Source organism: Mustela erminea, chromosome 7 (genome assembly GCF_009829155.1).
Source record: "Mustela erminea isolate mMusErm1 chromosome 7, mMusErm1.Pri, whole genome shotgun sequence".
NCBI classification, from domain to species: Eukaryota; Metazoa; Chordata; class Mammalia; order Carnivora; family Mustelidae; genus Mustela; species Mustela erminea.
Window position 1 is genome coordinate 53,196,019 of NC_045620.1, and position 12,506 is coordinate 53,208,524.

At 35.9% G+C, this 12,506-nt stretch overlaps 1 protein-coding gene across 2 annotated transcripts in view; it reads right to left on the reverse strand.

Annotated features, from left to right (window-relative positions):
• Window positions 1–12,506, reverse strand: part of LOC116595385 (E3 SUMO-protein ligase RanBP2) — an 85,197-nt gene that overhangs the window by 37,359 nt on the left and 35,332 nt on the right. For both annotated transcript variants that reach the window (XM_032351642.1, XM_032351641.1), the window contains exons 5-9: window positions 7,688–7,918; window positions 7,208–7,353; window positions 5,306–5,498; window positions 3,028–3,115; window positions 844–1,053 (exon numbers count right to left, since the gene is read on the reverse strand). In XM_032351642.1, the coding sequence (XP_032207533.1) occupies window positions 844–1,053; window positions 3,028–3,115; window positions 5,306–5,498; window positions 7,208–7,353; window positions 7,688–7,918 (868 nt within the window). The remainder of the gene's footprint in view (window positions 1–843; window positions 1,054–3,027; window positions 3,116–5,305; window positions 5,499–7,207; window positions 7,354–7,687; window positions 7,919–12,506) is intronic.

Consider the following 12,506-nt stretch of genomic DNA (forward strand, 5'->3'; position numbering starts at 1 on the left):
ATCTGAATTTTATAACTGCTTTTCTGTATCAGAGCTGGGTCAAATTCTATGCTAACCAAAGTCTCATGTTCCTACTAAAGGCAGTCACACTTCATATCTGGGAATTTTAAAAACAAGCTCCTTTCAAGTCCATCTAAGAAAAAAAGGTACTCACTAGATCTCAACAGAACACAGTAGTGATAGAAGCCACACAGTATGAAATCCTGAAACAACGGATTTTCAGTAGAGTCATTAAAACAATGGGATTCCACAACATTAATCCCTTGGGGTAGTAAAGAGATCTTTTTTTCCACAAAAAAATTAATACCTAAAAATTTATGGGCTTTTAGAAGCATAAAGAGGTACAGCCTTTCTGGTAACATGGCAATTTGCAAGAGACTTAAAGGTGCTCATCAACTTTACTCCAATAATTCTGGTTTTAGAAAACTCTATGGAAAAATCTGAAACAGAGATACTGTATTTTTCACAGTGAAAAAACAAAAACATCTGAGAACTCAAACAGCAAAAAGTGGCAAGCATATTATGGCTAATTCATATAACAAATTCTATTGCCAATAAAGTAGTTATTTACAGAAACAGATAAACAGGGAAAGAATTCATGATAGAAGACAACCACATGTACAGTATAAACAACTATTTAGAAGAACAGCATTCCATCACTACCACTACCAACACCTCACACCATCCTACCCCCCCACCCAAAAATACCTCAAGGAATACTGGGAAATATTAAGTCATTATTTCTGGGTAGTAAGATTATGAGATTATTTCTCTTTTTGCTCTTATTCTCCTAAAATAAAAGGACTGAGATACAAAATATTTACTTTAGAAGATAGAACTTACCAACATCATATCTAGCCAAATCATCAGGCTCTGGCACTTGTACATCAATGTTTCCAATATCATCATTACCAAGAAAAGATCTATCCTTAGGTGACTGACTAGAAAACAGAGCATCATACAACGCAGACTGCCCACTTTTATTGGCAAAGGATTCTACAACCTCTTTTAAAAAATCTTGCTTGTCACGACTTAAGTTTAGCAGCATGTGTCCTGAAAAACAAATTATTTCCATTTATTTAAAAAACAGATTATTTTTACTCATATCTCTCAACAGTTTCATTAATATACCCCACGGAAAAAAAAGATGATTATCTCAGAGCTAACCCTCCAACCCAGCAACTACAACTGAACAAAAAGGGTGCTTATGCAAAAAATGAATACAGATTACAGGTTTAACAGTTATCTTTACCTGCTAGAGTGAAAAGAAGGAGACCATAGGATGTCTGAAAAATGCCAAAAGTACTTAAAGTATTTACATTTTAGATGGAAAGTATATCATTTAAGTGGCCATAGGAGAGTACAGTCAAGCTCAAATTCTCTGATCTGATACACTGATTTTCAAACCTAGCTGCTAAGAATCATCCTTGAAAAAGCTTTTAAAAAGTAATTATTTCCAGGGGCACCTGGGTGGCTCAGTGGGTTAAAGCCTCTGCCTTCAGCTCGGGTCAGATCCCAGGATCCTGGAATCGAGCCCCACATCGGTCTCTCTGCTCAGCAGACAGCCTGCTTCCCCCTCTCTCTGCCTGTGATCTCTGTCTGTCAAATAAATAAATAAAATCTTAAAAAAAAAAAAAAGTAATTATTTCCAGGCTGTACTTCCTAGAGATTGATTCCACAGGTGAGGGGTGAGGAATCTATTTTTAAAACACTCCCTTGGATGAAGTTTTAGTATATGCTAAAACATGGTGGAACCTTGAAAACCACTATGCACATGTCGTATAATTCAATTTATATAAAATGTCCAGAATAAAGAAATCTAAAGAGATAGAATATCAGTGGTAGCCTATGACTAGAGGGTTTGGGGGAAAATGGAGAGTGACTACTAATTGTTATGAGGTTTCATTAAAAGGTGATGAAAATGTTCTAAAATAGATTGCACTGATGCTTGCACAATTATGTGAACACACTAAAAACCAGAGTTGTACATTTATATGAATTATATACAATGTCAATGTCATCTCAATTAAGCTCTTTAAGATTAAAAAACAACAACAATAAAAAAAAAAAAAAAAAACACCACTCTTTGGAATAATTCTGCTTGTCAGTCAGATCAGACTTAACTCTCCGAAAATTTGCAGACAAGTTCGGGAACATCCAGATCAAAGATTAAAACACAGTTCATTTTACTAACTGACACTGCAAAAACATCTATGTCAGTCTTGCAAAGATAGATGACAGATATTTAAAAAAAAAAAAAAAAATGCAGTCATTTCTTCAAGGACTGGAAGTCCACCTCCTACAAAAAACCAAGCTGTGGGATAGAGGAGCAATATATGCCTTGACCAGTAACCTAACCACAGACAAAGCTTAGAGTAACTTTAATACTACTACTTGATCAATAAGAAGTTCATTTAATTTTATATTAAAACTGCTTCTTACATGAAGCATTATGTTTCTTCAGTTCACTGCTTGATTCGCTAGCTACACAAACATCCTGAAAGAAGGGTCTGCTTTAGCAAAACCAGATAATATGCTCTAGACCTTTAGGATCCATCTCAAATAATCAAAACCAGGAATAAATTTACAAATTCCAAAAGCCTACCAGTAATTAAGTATATATCATCTTCTTTACTTGTCGTCAGATTCTTAAGGGATCCATGACTTCTTCACCTTTATATCCCCCATAGCAGTATCTTATAAAATTACCAATGCTAAATGGCTGGCAAATCAGTTAATTAGTCTTAGTTCAGGAAGTGCTTTAAAATATTCAGAAGGAGGCTCTAGCAGCCAGATAAAGGAGGGGTTAAAGAGTTTCTCTCCATCTAGGAGCAAAAAGTATCAAACATTTGTTACCTTCTGAAGGAGAAATTTCTTCTAATTCTATCTTTATCTCTTGCCCTTACCCAATATGGTAAAGAGAAATAAGTGATTATAACAAATTATCTCCTAAACAGATTATCATAAATGCTCTAACAGAGAAATTTTCCTTTTTCTTTTTAAAATAAAATTAAACATTACTATTACCTGATTGGCTTAGACGATCACAGGCCATCATTTCCACCAGATTTTGTCCAACTTCTCCTTTTATTAACTTAATCTTTGGTCTTGGAACCTGATAATTTTAGAATCAAAGGTCTTAATTTAGTGATACCCATATATCTAATAGTAAGATGTCCCTTTCTATTACGTTGTGCTTTTCTGATGACGAACAGTTAGCCAATGGTTAAACCTAGCTAGAGCTGCGCTATTCCAAGTGGAAAAAACTGGGAATTGAGGAATTTAGATAATATGTAAAAGATGACTACAAAAACTAACTTCTGAAAAAATTACTTTTTACTGTAAAAGCACCTTCAAATGCTGCACTGTAGACAGTACATTTTCAAAGAGTATGGTTAATGCGGGATACCCCTGGGATAAAGTGGGACAGCCAAGAGTGCAAAAGGACTCAATTCTTCCTCATCAGAGTTAAATGGTTTAAAGACTTGGTTTTAATGCCTAGCTGAAATGCAAATAGACTAATAACACAGCATTCCCTTGATCAAGAGTCTGAAAATTCTACCATTAAAGAAGCTGGCCTAATCTGGTTTTTTTTTTTGTTTTTTTTTAAGGACCTCTGTGTCAGTCCATGCTTCCCCTGTAAGCTTATAACCATTTGATAATTACAAAAACATGATAATATAAAACTCAAGCATCCAGGAGGTTTCCATTATTTAACCATTCAATGGAAATGTGTGGTTAGTGAGAGAGAGAGAGTGAGGTAGATATTAATGTGCTGAAATGATATTAAACAGCAGATAAAGCATATCTCCACTGAGGCAAAAGAGTTTTTAAAAGAAAGGGTATATTTTATGCTTGCATATGCAGAAAATCTTCTAACTAATAAAAAAACTGGTAACAGTCATTATCTTATAGAAAAGGTATGAGTGAATGGTTTAGGAAGGAAATTAAGTTTTTACTATTAAAAGGGGTCAAAGTTTAAAATAGTTGACTGTATTAACTCTAAAAATCATATATATTTAAAAAATTTAAGATTCCAGTTTCCACTAAAGATAACTGTCACCTACTTGAAGATTCTTTAAAATATTAATAGTAACCTTTTAGTACCTACATAAATTAGCAAACTTCATTAACTTTCCTAATTTTCACTAATACATATATTCTTCATGAACATAAATGCTTCTGCTGAGCAAATAAGAACACTTAACATTGTGAGCTGAATATCATGGGTTTTTTAAAAAATCAGTATCATATGAACTAGAAGGAGGAGCCTTCCCTAAAAAGGGAATCCTTTTTTCTTTCCCTCAATGAATCCTTTTTTCTCTCCCTCAATCAAAAGACAGTTCTCTAAAACTACCAATAATTTTTATAAGCCAGGGTATTGGCAGACTTTTATTTCTTCTCATTTCAGAATTAAAGCAAGCTGTTTAAAGAAAACAAAACAAACAAACAAAAAAAAAACCTACAAAAATGGACTGGGAAGGGATAATAGCCAAGCATCTCATCATCTCAAAATAATGGTTCACCTTTTGGCATATTTCCTTCAGGTCATGTTCTATGTATAAAGAATAGAATCATGTTTTCAGAGATAAATATACTATTATATATGTTATTAAAGTTATATATATATATTAACATATATACATCTTTCAATTAACATGTTAAAATGCTTATGGTAGGGGCACCTGGGTGGCTCAGTGAGTTAGACCTCTGCCTTCAGCTCAGGTCATGATCCCAGGGTCCTGGGATCGAGCCCTGCATCAGGCTCTCTGCTCAGCAGGGAGCCTGCTTCCTCCTCTCTCTGCCTGCCTCTCTGCCTACTTGTGATCTCTGTCAAATAAATAAATTTTTTTAAATCTTAAAAAAAAAATTTAAAAAATAAATGCTTATGGTAAACACATTCTTCTATCACAGCTTACATAACCATCTCACAAAATTTACTTACTAGGTTTCTGTCCAAGTTATGCATGTCCATATTTTTGAATCAAATTTTACCCATATTTGAGAACATCTTATTACAGATTTCCAGAAATAGCAGAGTAAAAAAGATCAAAGTCTTCAAAGCGGTCTTCCAGTTACTAAGTCACAGCAATACAGACTGCCACCAACAATGCATCAACATTATCTATTTCACCTCACCAAAACTGTATAAATCTTATTTTTCAGCTATCAAATTAACTATTTCATTTTGATTTCAATTCTACAGATTTATTCATATTTTTAATATATATCAGGACACACCTCCATGCGAAATACAACTATCTCAGTGAAATGCCAACGGCACCCAAAACCAGAAAGAGCTTACCTGAAATGCTATGAGATAGCACAATGTAGCCAGCTCAGAGACAGCTCGCCATTGCACTTCACTATGCTGACCCATCTTCAGAAGCAGAGAACCAGCATGCATGTAGAAATGTCCTTTTACTTCTAAGAAGGTAGTTGAGAGTTCATCATTTCCACCCACACAAGATTTCACAGACTGAAGAGCACTATCAAAACTGCAATATTGAATTATTAAACAGGTATTAAACCTATTGCATTGCAAATAATGAGTTAATTAAAACAAAGGAATTTACTCCAAACTTCATCTTCCACATCAAACTAATAATCCTTATTCTCTACTTCATCAATTATGAATCATCTAGTGTTTATTTTTATTCCACATACTTCAAGCTTAACCTCTAGAAGGTCTTATTCCAGTTACTTCAGGCTCTTCACAATCACAAAAAAGATAGGAATCAAATGACAAGATTACAGACTATGGTGAATTCTTCATAACTGACTAAAATATTTTCCAGTTTCTTCTTGATCATATGGTTTCATTATTTAATTCGAAGTTGGAATTTCTCCAATAAGACAAGTCATTTTCAAATTATAAGTAAATAACTAATAAGATATTAAGGTTATCAATAACATAACTGTTCTTCTTACTATATAGATAACTACAGGCCTAAATTGTATTCCTATTATTTGTAAATGTACTAACTAATGCTTCTAAATCCAAATGGAACTCAGAATCTTCATTTTGTAAGAAAACCAACGTTTAATAGAAATGGGAAGCATGATTTCTAAGTAGGTTTATAGGAGGTGGGTTCCAGGAACTCCTAGAGTTTCTCAAGACCCCTTCAGGGTATCCATGAAGTTTAAATTACTTTTATAGTACTCCTAAGAAATTGTCTTTTACACCCTCACTTGCTCAGGTGACCAAAAATGTTTGTGTATGTAAGTTATACAAAAGAAAATATCCTAAATATTTTCTAAAATAATCTGAAAGTTAAAATCATTCTAGATACTACCCTTACCTTACCATCGTATGACACTTAAGAAAATTCTTCAAGAAAACTATCCTATCCCCTAACATCAGATGGAGAACAAGAATTACTTTTCAAACAAATGGACAGTCCAAACCAGGGACTGACAAACTATTTCTATAGGGCCACATACTAATCTGGCTATGCAAGCATACAATCTGTGACAGTGTATACAATCTGTGACAGCTACTCAACTCCACCATCGTAGTATATGAGCTGCTAAAGATAATACATAACAAGAGGCACAGCTGTGTTCCAATGAAAATGTATTTACAAAATCGGGCAATGAGCTGTATCTGGCCTACAAGAGCTAGTCAACCCCTGCTCTAAACTAACACTGTTATACAAATCCGAGTGATGTTTTTGTTCAATGAAATTTATTTTAATAAAGTGGAGATATGGTCCTCAAAATCAAAATGTAGGAAAACAGAAAAACCATACATTATATTTTAGTTATCTTGTTTCTAAGCTAAAACAACAAGAGTTCTCTGAAATTCTAGTGATGCTAACTGCTTCTACTACAACATCTGACAGATATAAGTCTATTTTGATTTTCACACAAGATTATATCGTTTTTGAAATAAAATATGAAACAGCAGTTAGAACATTTTCAGGACTGACTCTTTATTAAGCAGGCCAAAACTGGATACGGGAGTATAATAATTTAATCAAGTCTGAATGATAACACAGTTTTCTAAAAATCAAAGTCATACAAAACCAATTATAATATCCCCACAGAAGAAATAAGATTCCAAGTGGTTTATTGTATTAACTATTACCCCTGGGTATGTTAGAGAAATAGCAATGCAGTAAAGATGTTTACACTGATGAACTGAACCACTACAAAAAAGAAAATCTATGATTGACACTGAAGTACTTTCCTTAAGTCAACATACCTTTCCAATAATTCTCTACTTTCTTGCACATCTCTAGTGGAGAGCGTAAGATGCATAAGGTTAGCATAGGCCAGAAGTAAATCTTTATTAGTAGTTTGCCAGTTACTTTTATCAGACTCCAAACACTGTAAAGATTCCAGATATTCCTATTTTGTAGAAAAAAAACACTCAATTATAAAACTTTACCAAGCAGTACCAAATTAATTTTATGCCTATAAACTCCTTTGCCTATCCCTATACTTGTAAAACTAAATTAATTTTTTATCAGCCTATGAAAACACCAAAAATACGTACCTTAATTCTATTTATCTCTCTAATCTACCCATCATAAAGTTGAAAAACATCCTAGTAAAAGGTTTATTTCACAGCTGCTATACACAAATGAAAGAAATTTAAGTTTTAGAGAGCAGTGCTTAAATACAAAGTGATATATATTAACTGTCTACACAGAAGTGTAGAGACCCAAATGTTTTTACCTACCTTAAGGGTCTGTACAACACATGAATTCCATTCTAAACTTGAACGCAGAGCTATGTTTTTCTCTGCCTCATGGCAGTGGCCCACAGCATCCTTCAATCTTTTATTTGAGCGATACAGTTCTACTAGTCGGATGTTCACATAGACATCATCAGGTCTTGCATAAAGTTCTGACTGAATCAAGTCAAAAAGTTTATTCCATCCATCTTCACCTTTGCAATCTAAAAGCTGTTCCTATTGAAAGAGCATCATTAATTTAGAGAAAGACCAGTCCAAGTTTAAGCACATCATGGTTCCTATGAGCACAATTCCACCATGTCTAGCTTTAGTAAATTATCACCAGAAGTACCATCCTATATAACCCAAATCTCATGGGAGAGAGCAGCTCCTAGCCCAGAAACTAAACCTCAAGAAATTTATGTGGAGAGAAACATCCAAGATGACACAGTAGCAACAGCTGCCCATACACACCTCACAGACTGCAAGGACTATTGCCCCACATCCCTGTACACCCCAGCCACCACCACAAGCCTAGCCTCCCCAGTCAACTCTCATGACCACAGTCCTTATCTCCAAACTGTTCTGCACCTCCCTAAATCTGACTCAATCCCCTACCTCCTCTGCTCTCACTGTAAAGCTTCTCCTGTTTTGCTATCTTCTCAGAGTCTTCACCATCTAGCCTTAACTAAATGGAGTATTATCTCAAGATACTCCAACCCCCATTACTTCCCTGCCACGGTGGCCTTTTCTCTGCTAGCCTATATACAAGTAGAGGAAGTGGGTTTAGTAAACTGCTCACCTCCAAATCATCTCCCCGCACACACACCTGCTTATAATCCTGTCTTCCAAAGGATATGCTATCCAGCTCTTTCATTCACTACTCCTCATGAGCAACTGGAAATACTCCATTCCTACAGTTCTCGCTTGCTAATACAACTGGAATAGATACAAAAATAGCCTGGCTACTCAGTTCGTTAATTACCGTATCTTCATGGCTTTGCCCTATACTCTAGTGTCAGCCATCCATTTAGCACTGACTTGGGTCTTCAAAATCTGTATTTTGGTCATACCATTTAGATCACTATACCTCTCTTATTCTTTCACCTCACTGGGGGCACATGTGCCCTCGCAGCCACGTATCTTTGTCTCTACATGGAAGGAAAGCTTCTGTCAATACACTGGTTATCACTAGGTTTTAATTTTCCATAAAACACATATTTTCCTTCACTGTCAAGCTAAAATGTCCTAATTCTTAATATCCATAATTACTGCTTGCTTACAGATTACCTCAATTAATTCCCTCTACCTTTCCTTAGAAAAACCCTACCAACTGCTTTCTCTGTGCTTATCTATACATTAACTGTTGAGCAATAGGGGGTGGGACATTTGGCAATCTAGGGAGATCACAACCAGTCTGACTAACTTTCATAATCTCAAGTCTCCAAACTGGTAATGCCTAAAACAAAATCATATGTGACCTCTAATAGATTCAAATTCTCGATTCCTGAAAAGGTTACTTCATACTCCTCAACTTTCTTCACATTTCCCACACTTTCCTTCAACCAACACTTTCAACATATGACAATTCACCCTTCACTGAGAAAACTGAAGCTATCATTCCACTTTACCTTGCCAACTGTACTCACCTTTTCACTGTTCCCTCCACATAGCAAAGACCAAGCTCCCCATTGTGCTGTTTCATTGCCCTCTCCCTTCACCAATCTCTCTCCTTCTTACACATCAGTTCCATAAACTTACACTTGGTCTTTCTAGATCTCAAAAAAAAAAACCCCTAGACTTCACTTATGTGTAAGTTTAAAAATCTGTGGGGTGCCTGGGGGACTCAGTTGGTTGAGCATCTGACTCTTGGTTTCAGATCAGATCAAGATCTCAAGAGTTGTGAAATCAAAATCCATGACAGGCTCCATGCTCAGCAAAGGGTCTGCTGGAGAGTCTCTCCCTCTTCCTCTTCCTCTGCCCTTATCCCACTCATGCACTCACAATTTCTCTAAAATAAATAAATAAAACTTTTTAAAAAATTTTGTAAGTAAAAGATCAACACCCTCATGGGTGCTTTTCAAAAACTCTTATATCCAAGAGAAAAAGCCCCTTCACCAATAATTTCATTCATTAAAACAAATACCAAAACAATATTTACCTTAAGTAAGCCTAAAATTTTAGGAGAAATAGAATTACTCTGCTAAACAGTTATAAGTCTCATGCATTTCAATTTCAAAAAATGGGGGAAGACCTAATATAAGGAAGGTTTGGCTTTAGACAACAGTGTATTTTTGTAAGTTCTTATGTAAGTAATCTCTACACCTAAAATGGGGTTCAAACTCACAACCCCAAGAATCAAGAGTTGCAGGCTCCAAATGATCCAGCTAGGCACCCCTAGACACCATTGTCTTTTTTTTTTTTTAACTTTTTTTTTTTTAAGATTTTATTTATTTGAATGAGTGAGAGAGAGAGATCATAAGAAGGCAGAGAGGCAGGTAGAGGTGGGGGGGAAGCAGGCTCCCTGCTGAACAGAGCCCAATGTGGGGCTCAATCCCAGGACCCTGAAATCATGACCAGAGCCACCCAGGTGCCCCAATACCAGTGTCTTTAAAGTTACTAAAGAGGGGCACCTGGGTGGCTCAGTCAGTTAAGCTCTGCCTTCAGCTCAGGTCATGATCCTTGAGTCCCAAGATCCAGCCCGGAATCCAGCTCCCTGCTGATTAGCTACTCCCCACCCTCTGAGACTCCCCCTCTGCTCATCCTCTCTCTCTCTCAAATAAATGGAATCTTTAAAAATAAATAAATAATGAGGTTACTACAGAAAATCAACATCTTCCAGAAGCAGCTATTTTACAATACAAAAAAAATAAACTCCTATCAATACATATGTTCCTTAACATCACTGTCATCAAATAAATTGGACTATCAAGACCAATAAGGAAATTATGTTTGAGGCTAACACAACAGTAAAGAAACCTACACACTTAAACTTGACATTTTAGATTAATATCTAAAACCCAGCTGCTTAATTATAGAAACAAGAAAACTTGATGTAACTGGTATTTAATCTCTAGGGTTTTTAAAAATATTTCAGATTTTGGATGCCTGGGTGGCTCAGTGGGTTAAGCCGCTGCCTTCGGCTCGGGTCATGATCTCAGGGTCCTAGGATCGAGTCCCGCATCGGGCTCTCTGCTCAGCAGGGAGCTTGCTTCCCTTCCTCTCTCTCTGCCTGCCTCTCTGTCTACTTGTGATCTCTCTCTCTCTGTCAAATAAATAAATAAATAATCTTTAAAAATATATATATATATATTTCAGATTTTAAAATCTGCGAACATTTGTTCGTAGGAGATTTATAATGGAAAAAAACTGGGAACAACCAAAATATCCATCAAAAGTAAATAGTTAAACTGTGGAATACATCCATACACAAAATACTACTCAGCAATAAAAGGAACAAACTACTGACACACCCAACTTGGACTGATCTCAGGGGCATTATGCTGAATGAAAAAAAGGTAACCTCAAAAAGCCACATACTGCATGATTCCATTTATATAACATTTTGAATTTATAAAATTATAAATATGGAGAACAAATTAGTAGTTCCTAGAAGTTAACAATGATGGGAAGAGGGGGCTCCTGGGTGGCGCAGTGGGTTAAGCCTCTGCCTTCGGCTCAGGTCATGATCTCAGGGTCCTGGGATCGAGCCCTACATTGGGCTCTCCACATCGGGGAAGCCCCCTCTCTCTGCCTGCCTTTCTGCCTACTTGTGATCTCTGTCTGTCCAATAAATAAATAAAATCTTTGGGAAAAAAAAAGAAGGAATGATGGGAAGAAGGGGGTGGGTAGGGCTATAAAAGAGGTAGCATGAGGGAGATGTCTGCGATGATGAAACAGCTTTGTACTTTAACTGCCGTGGTGGTTACACCAATCTATACATGGTAAAATGAAAAATTACACACACATTGTATCAATGTCAAATTCCTGATTTTGATACTGTACTACAGTTACATAACAAGTAGCCGCTGGGGAAAGCTAGGTGACAGATACACAGAACCTCTCTGTACGATCTTTCCAACTTCTTGTGAAAAATATAATTATTTCAAAATAAATTCTACTGGGGTGCTTGGATGGCTCAGTAAGTTAAATGTCTGACTTCAGCGCAGGTCATGGTCTCAGGGTCCTGAGATCAAACCCTAAGTCAGGATCTGCACTTAGCAGGAATCTGCTTGTCCCTCTCCCTCTGCCCCTCACCCCCCATTCATGCTCACTCTATCTCAAATAAAATCTAAAATAAAGTAAAATGAAATAAATTCTAACATGTATATGTATATGCCTATATACATTACATATACAAAATATATATAATAAGGGTGGGGAAGCCATTAAAAACAATATACAGCTGGCCCTTGAACATAGGTTTGAAATGTACAGTTCTGTTTACATGTGGATTTTTTTCAACAAATACAGTACTCTAAATATATTTTCTCATAATTTTTTTATTTTTTTCTCCTCATAATTTTAACATGTTCTTTTCTCTAACGTTTTAAATGTAAGAATACAGTATATAATATAACAGCATACAAAATAAGGGTTAAATGACTATTCATGTTATCAGTAAGGCTTCCAGTCAACAGTAGACTATTAATGAAGTTTTTGGGGAGTCAAAACGTCTATGCAGGAGCTCCTGGCACTCAGTCCAGAGTATGTGACTCTTGATCTTGGGATTTTGAGTTTGAGCCCCACATTCAGTGTAGAGATTACTTAAATAAAATCTTTTAGGGACGCCTGGGTGGCTCAGTTGGTTAAGCAGCTGCCTTCG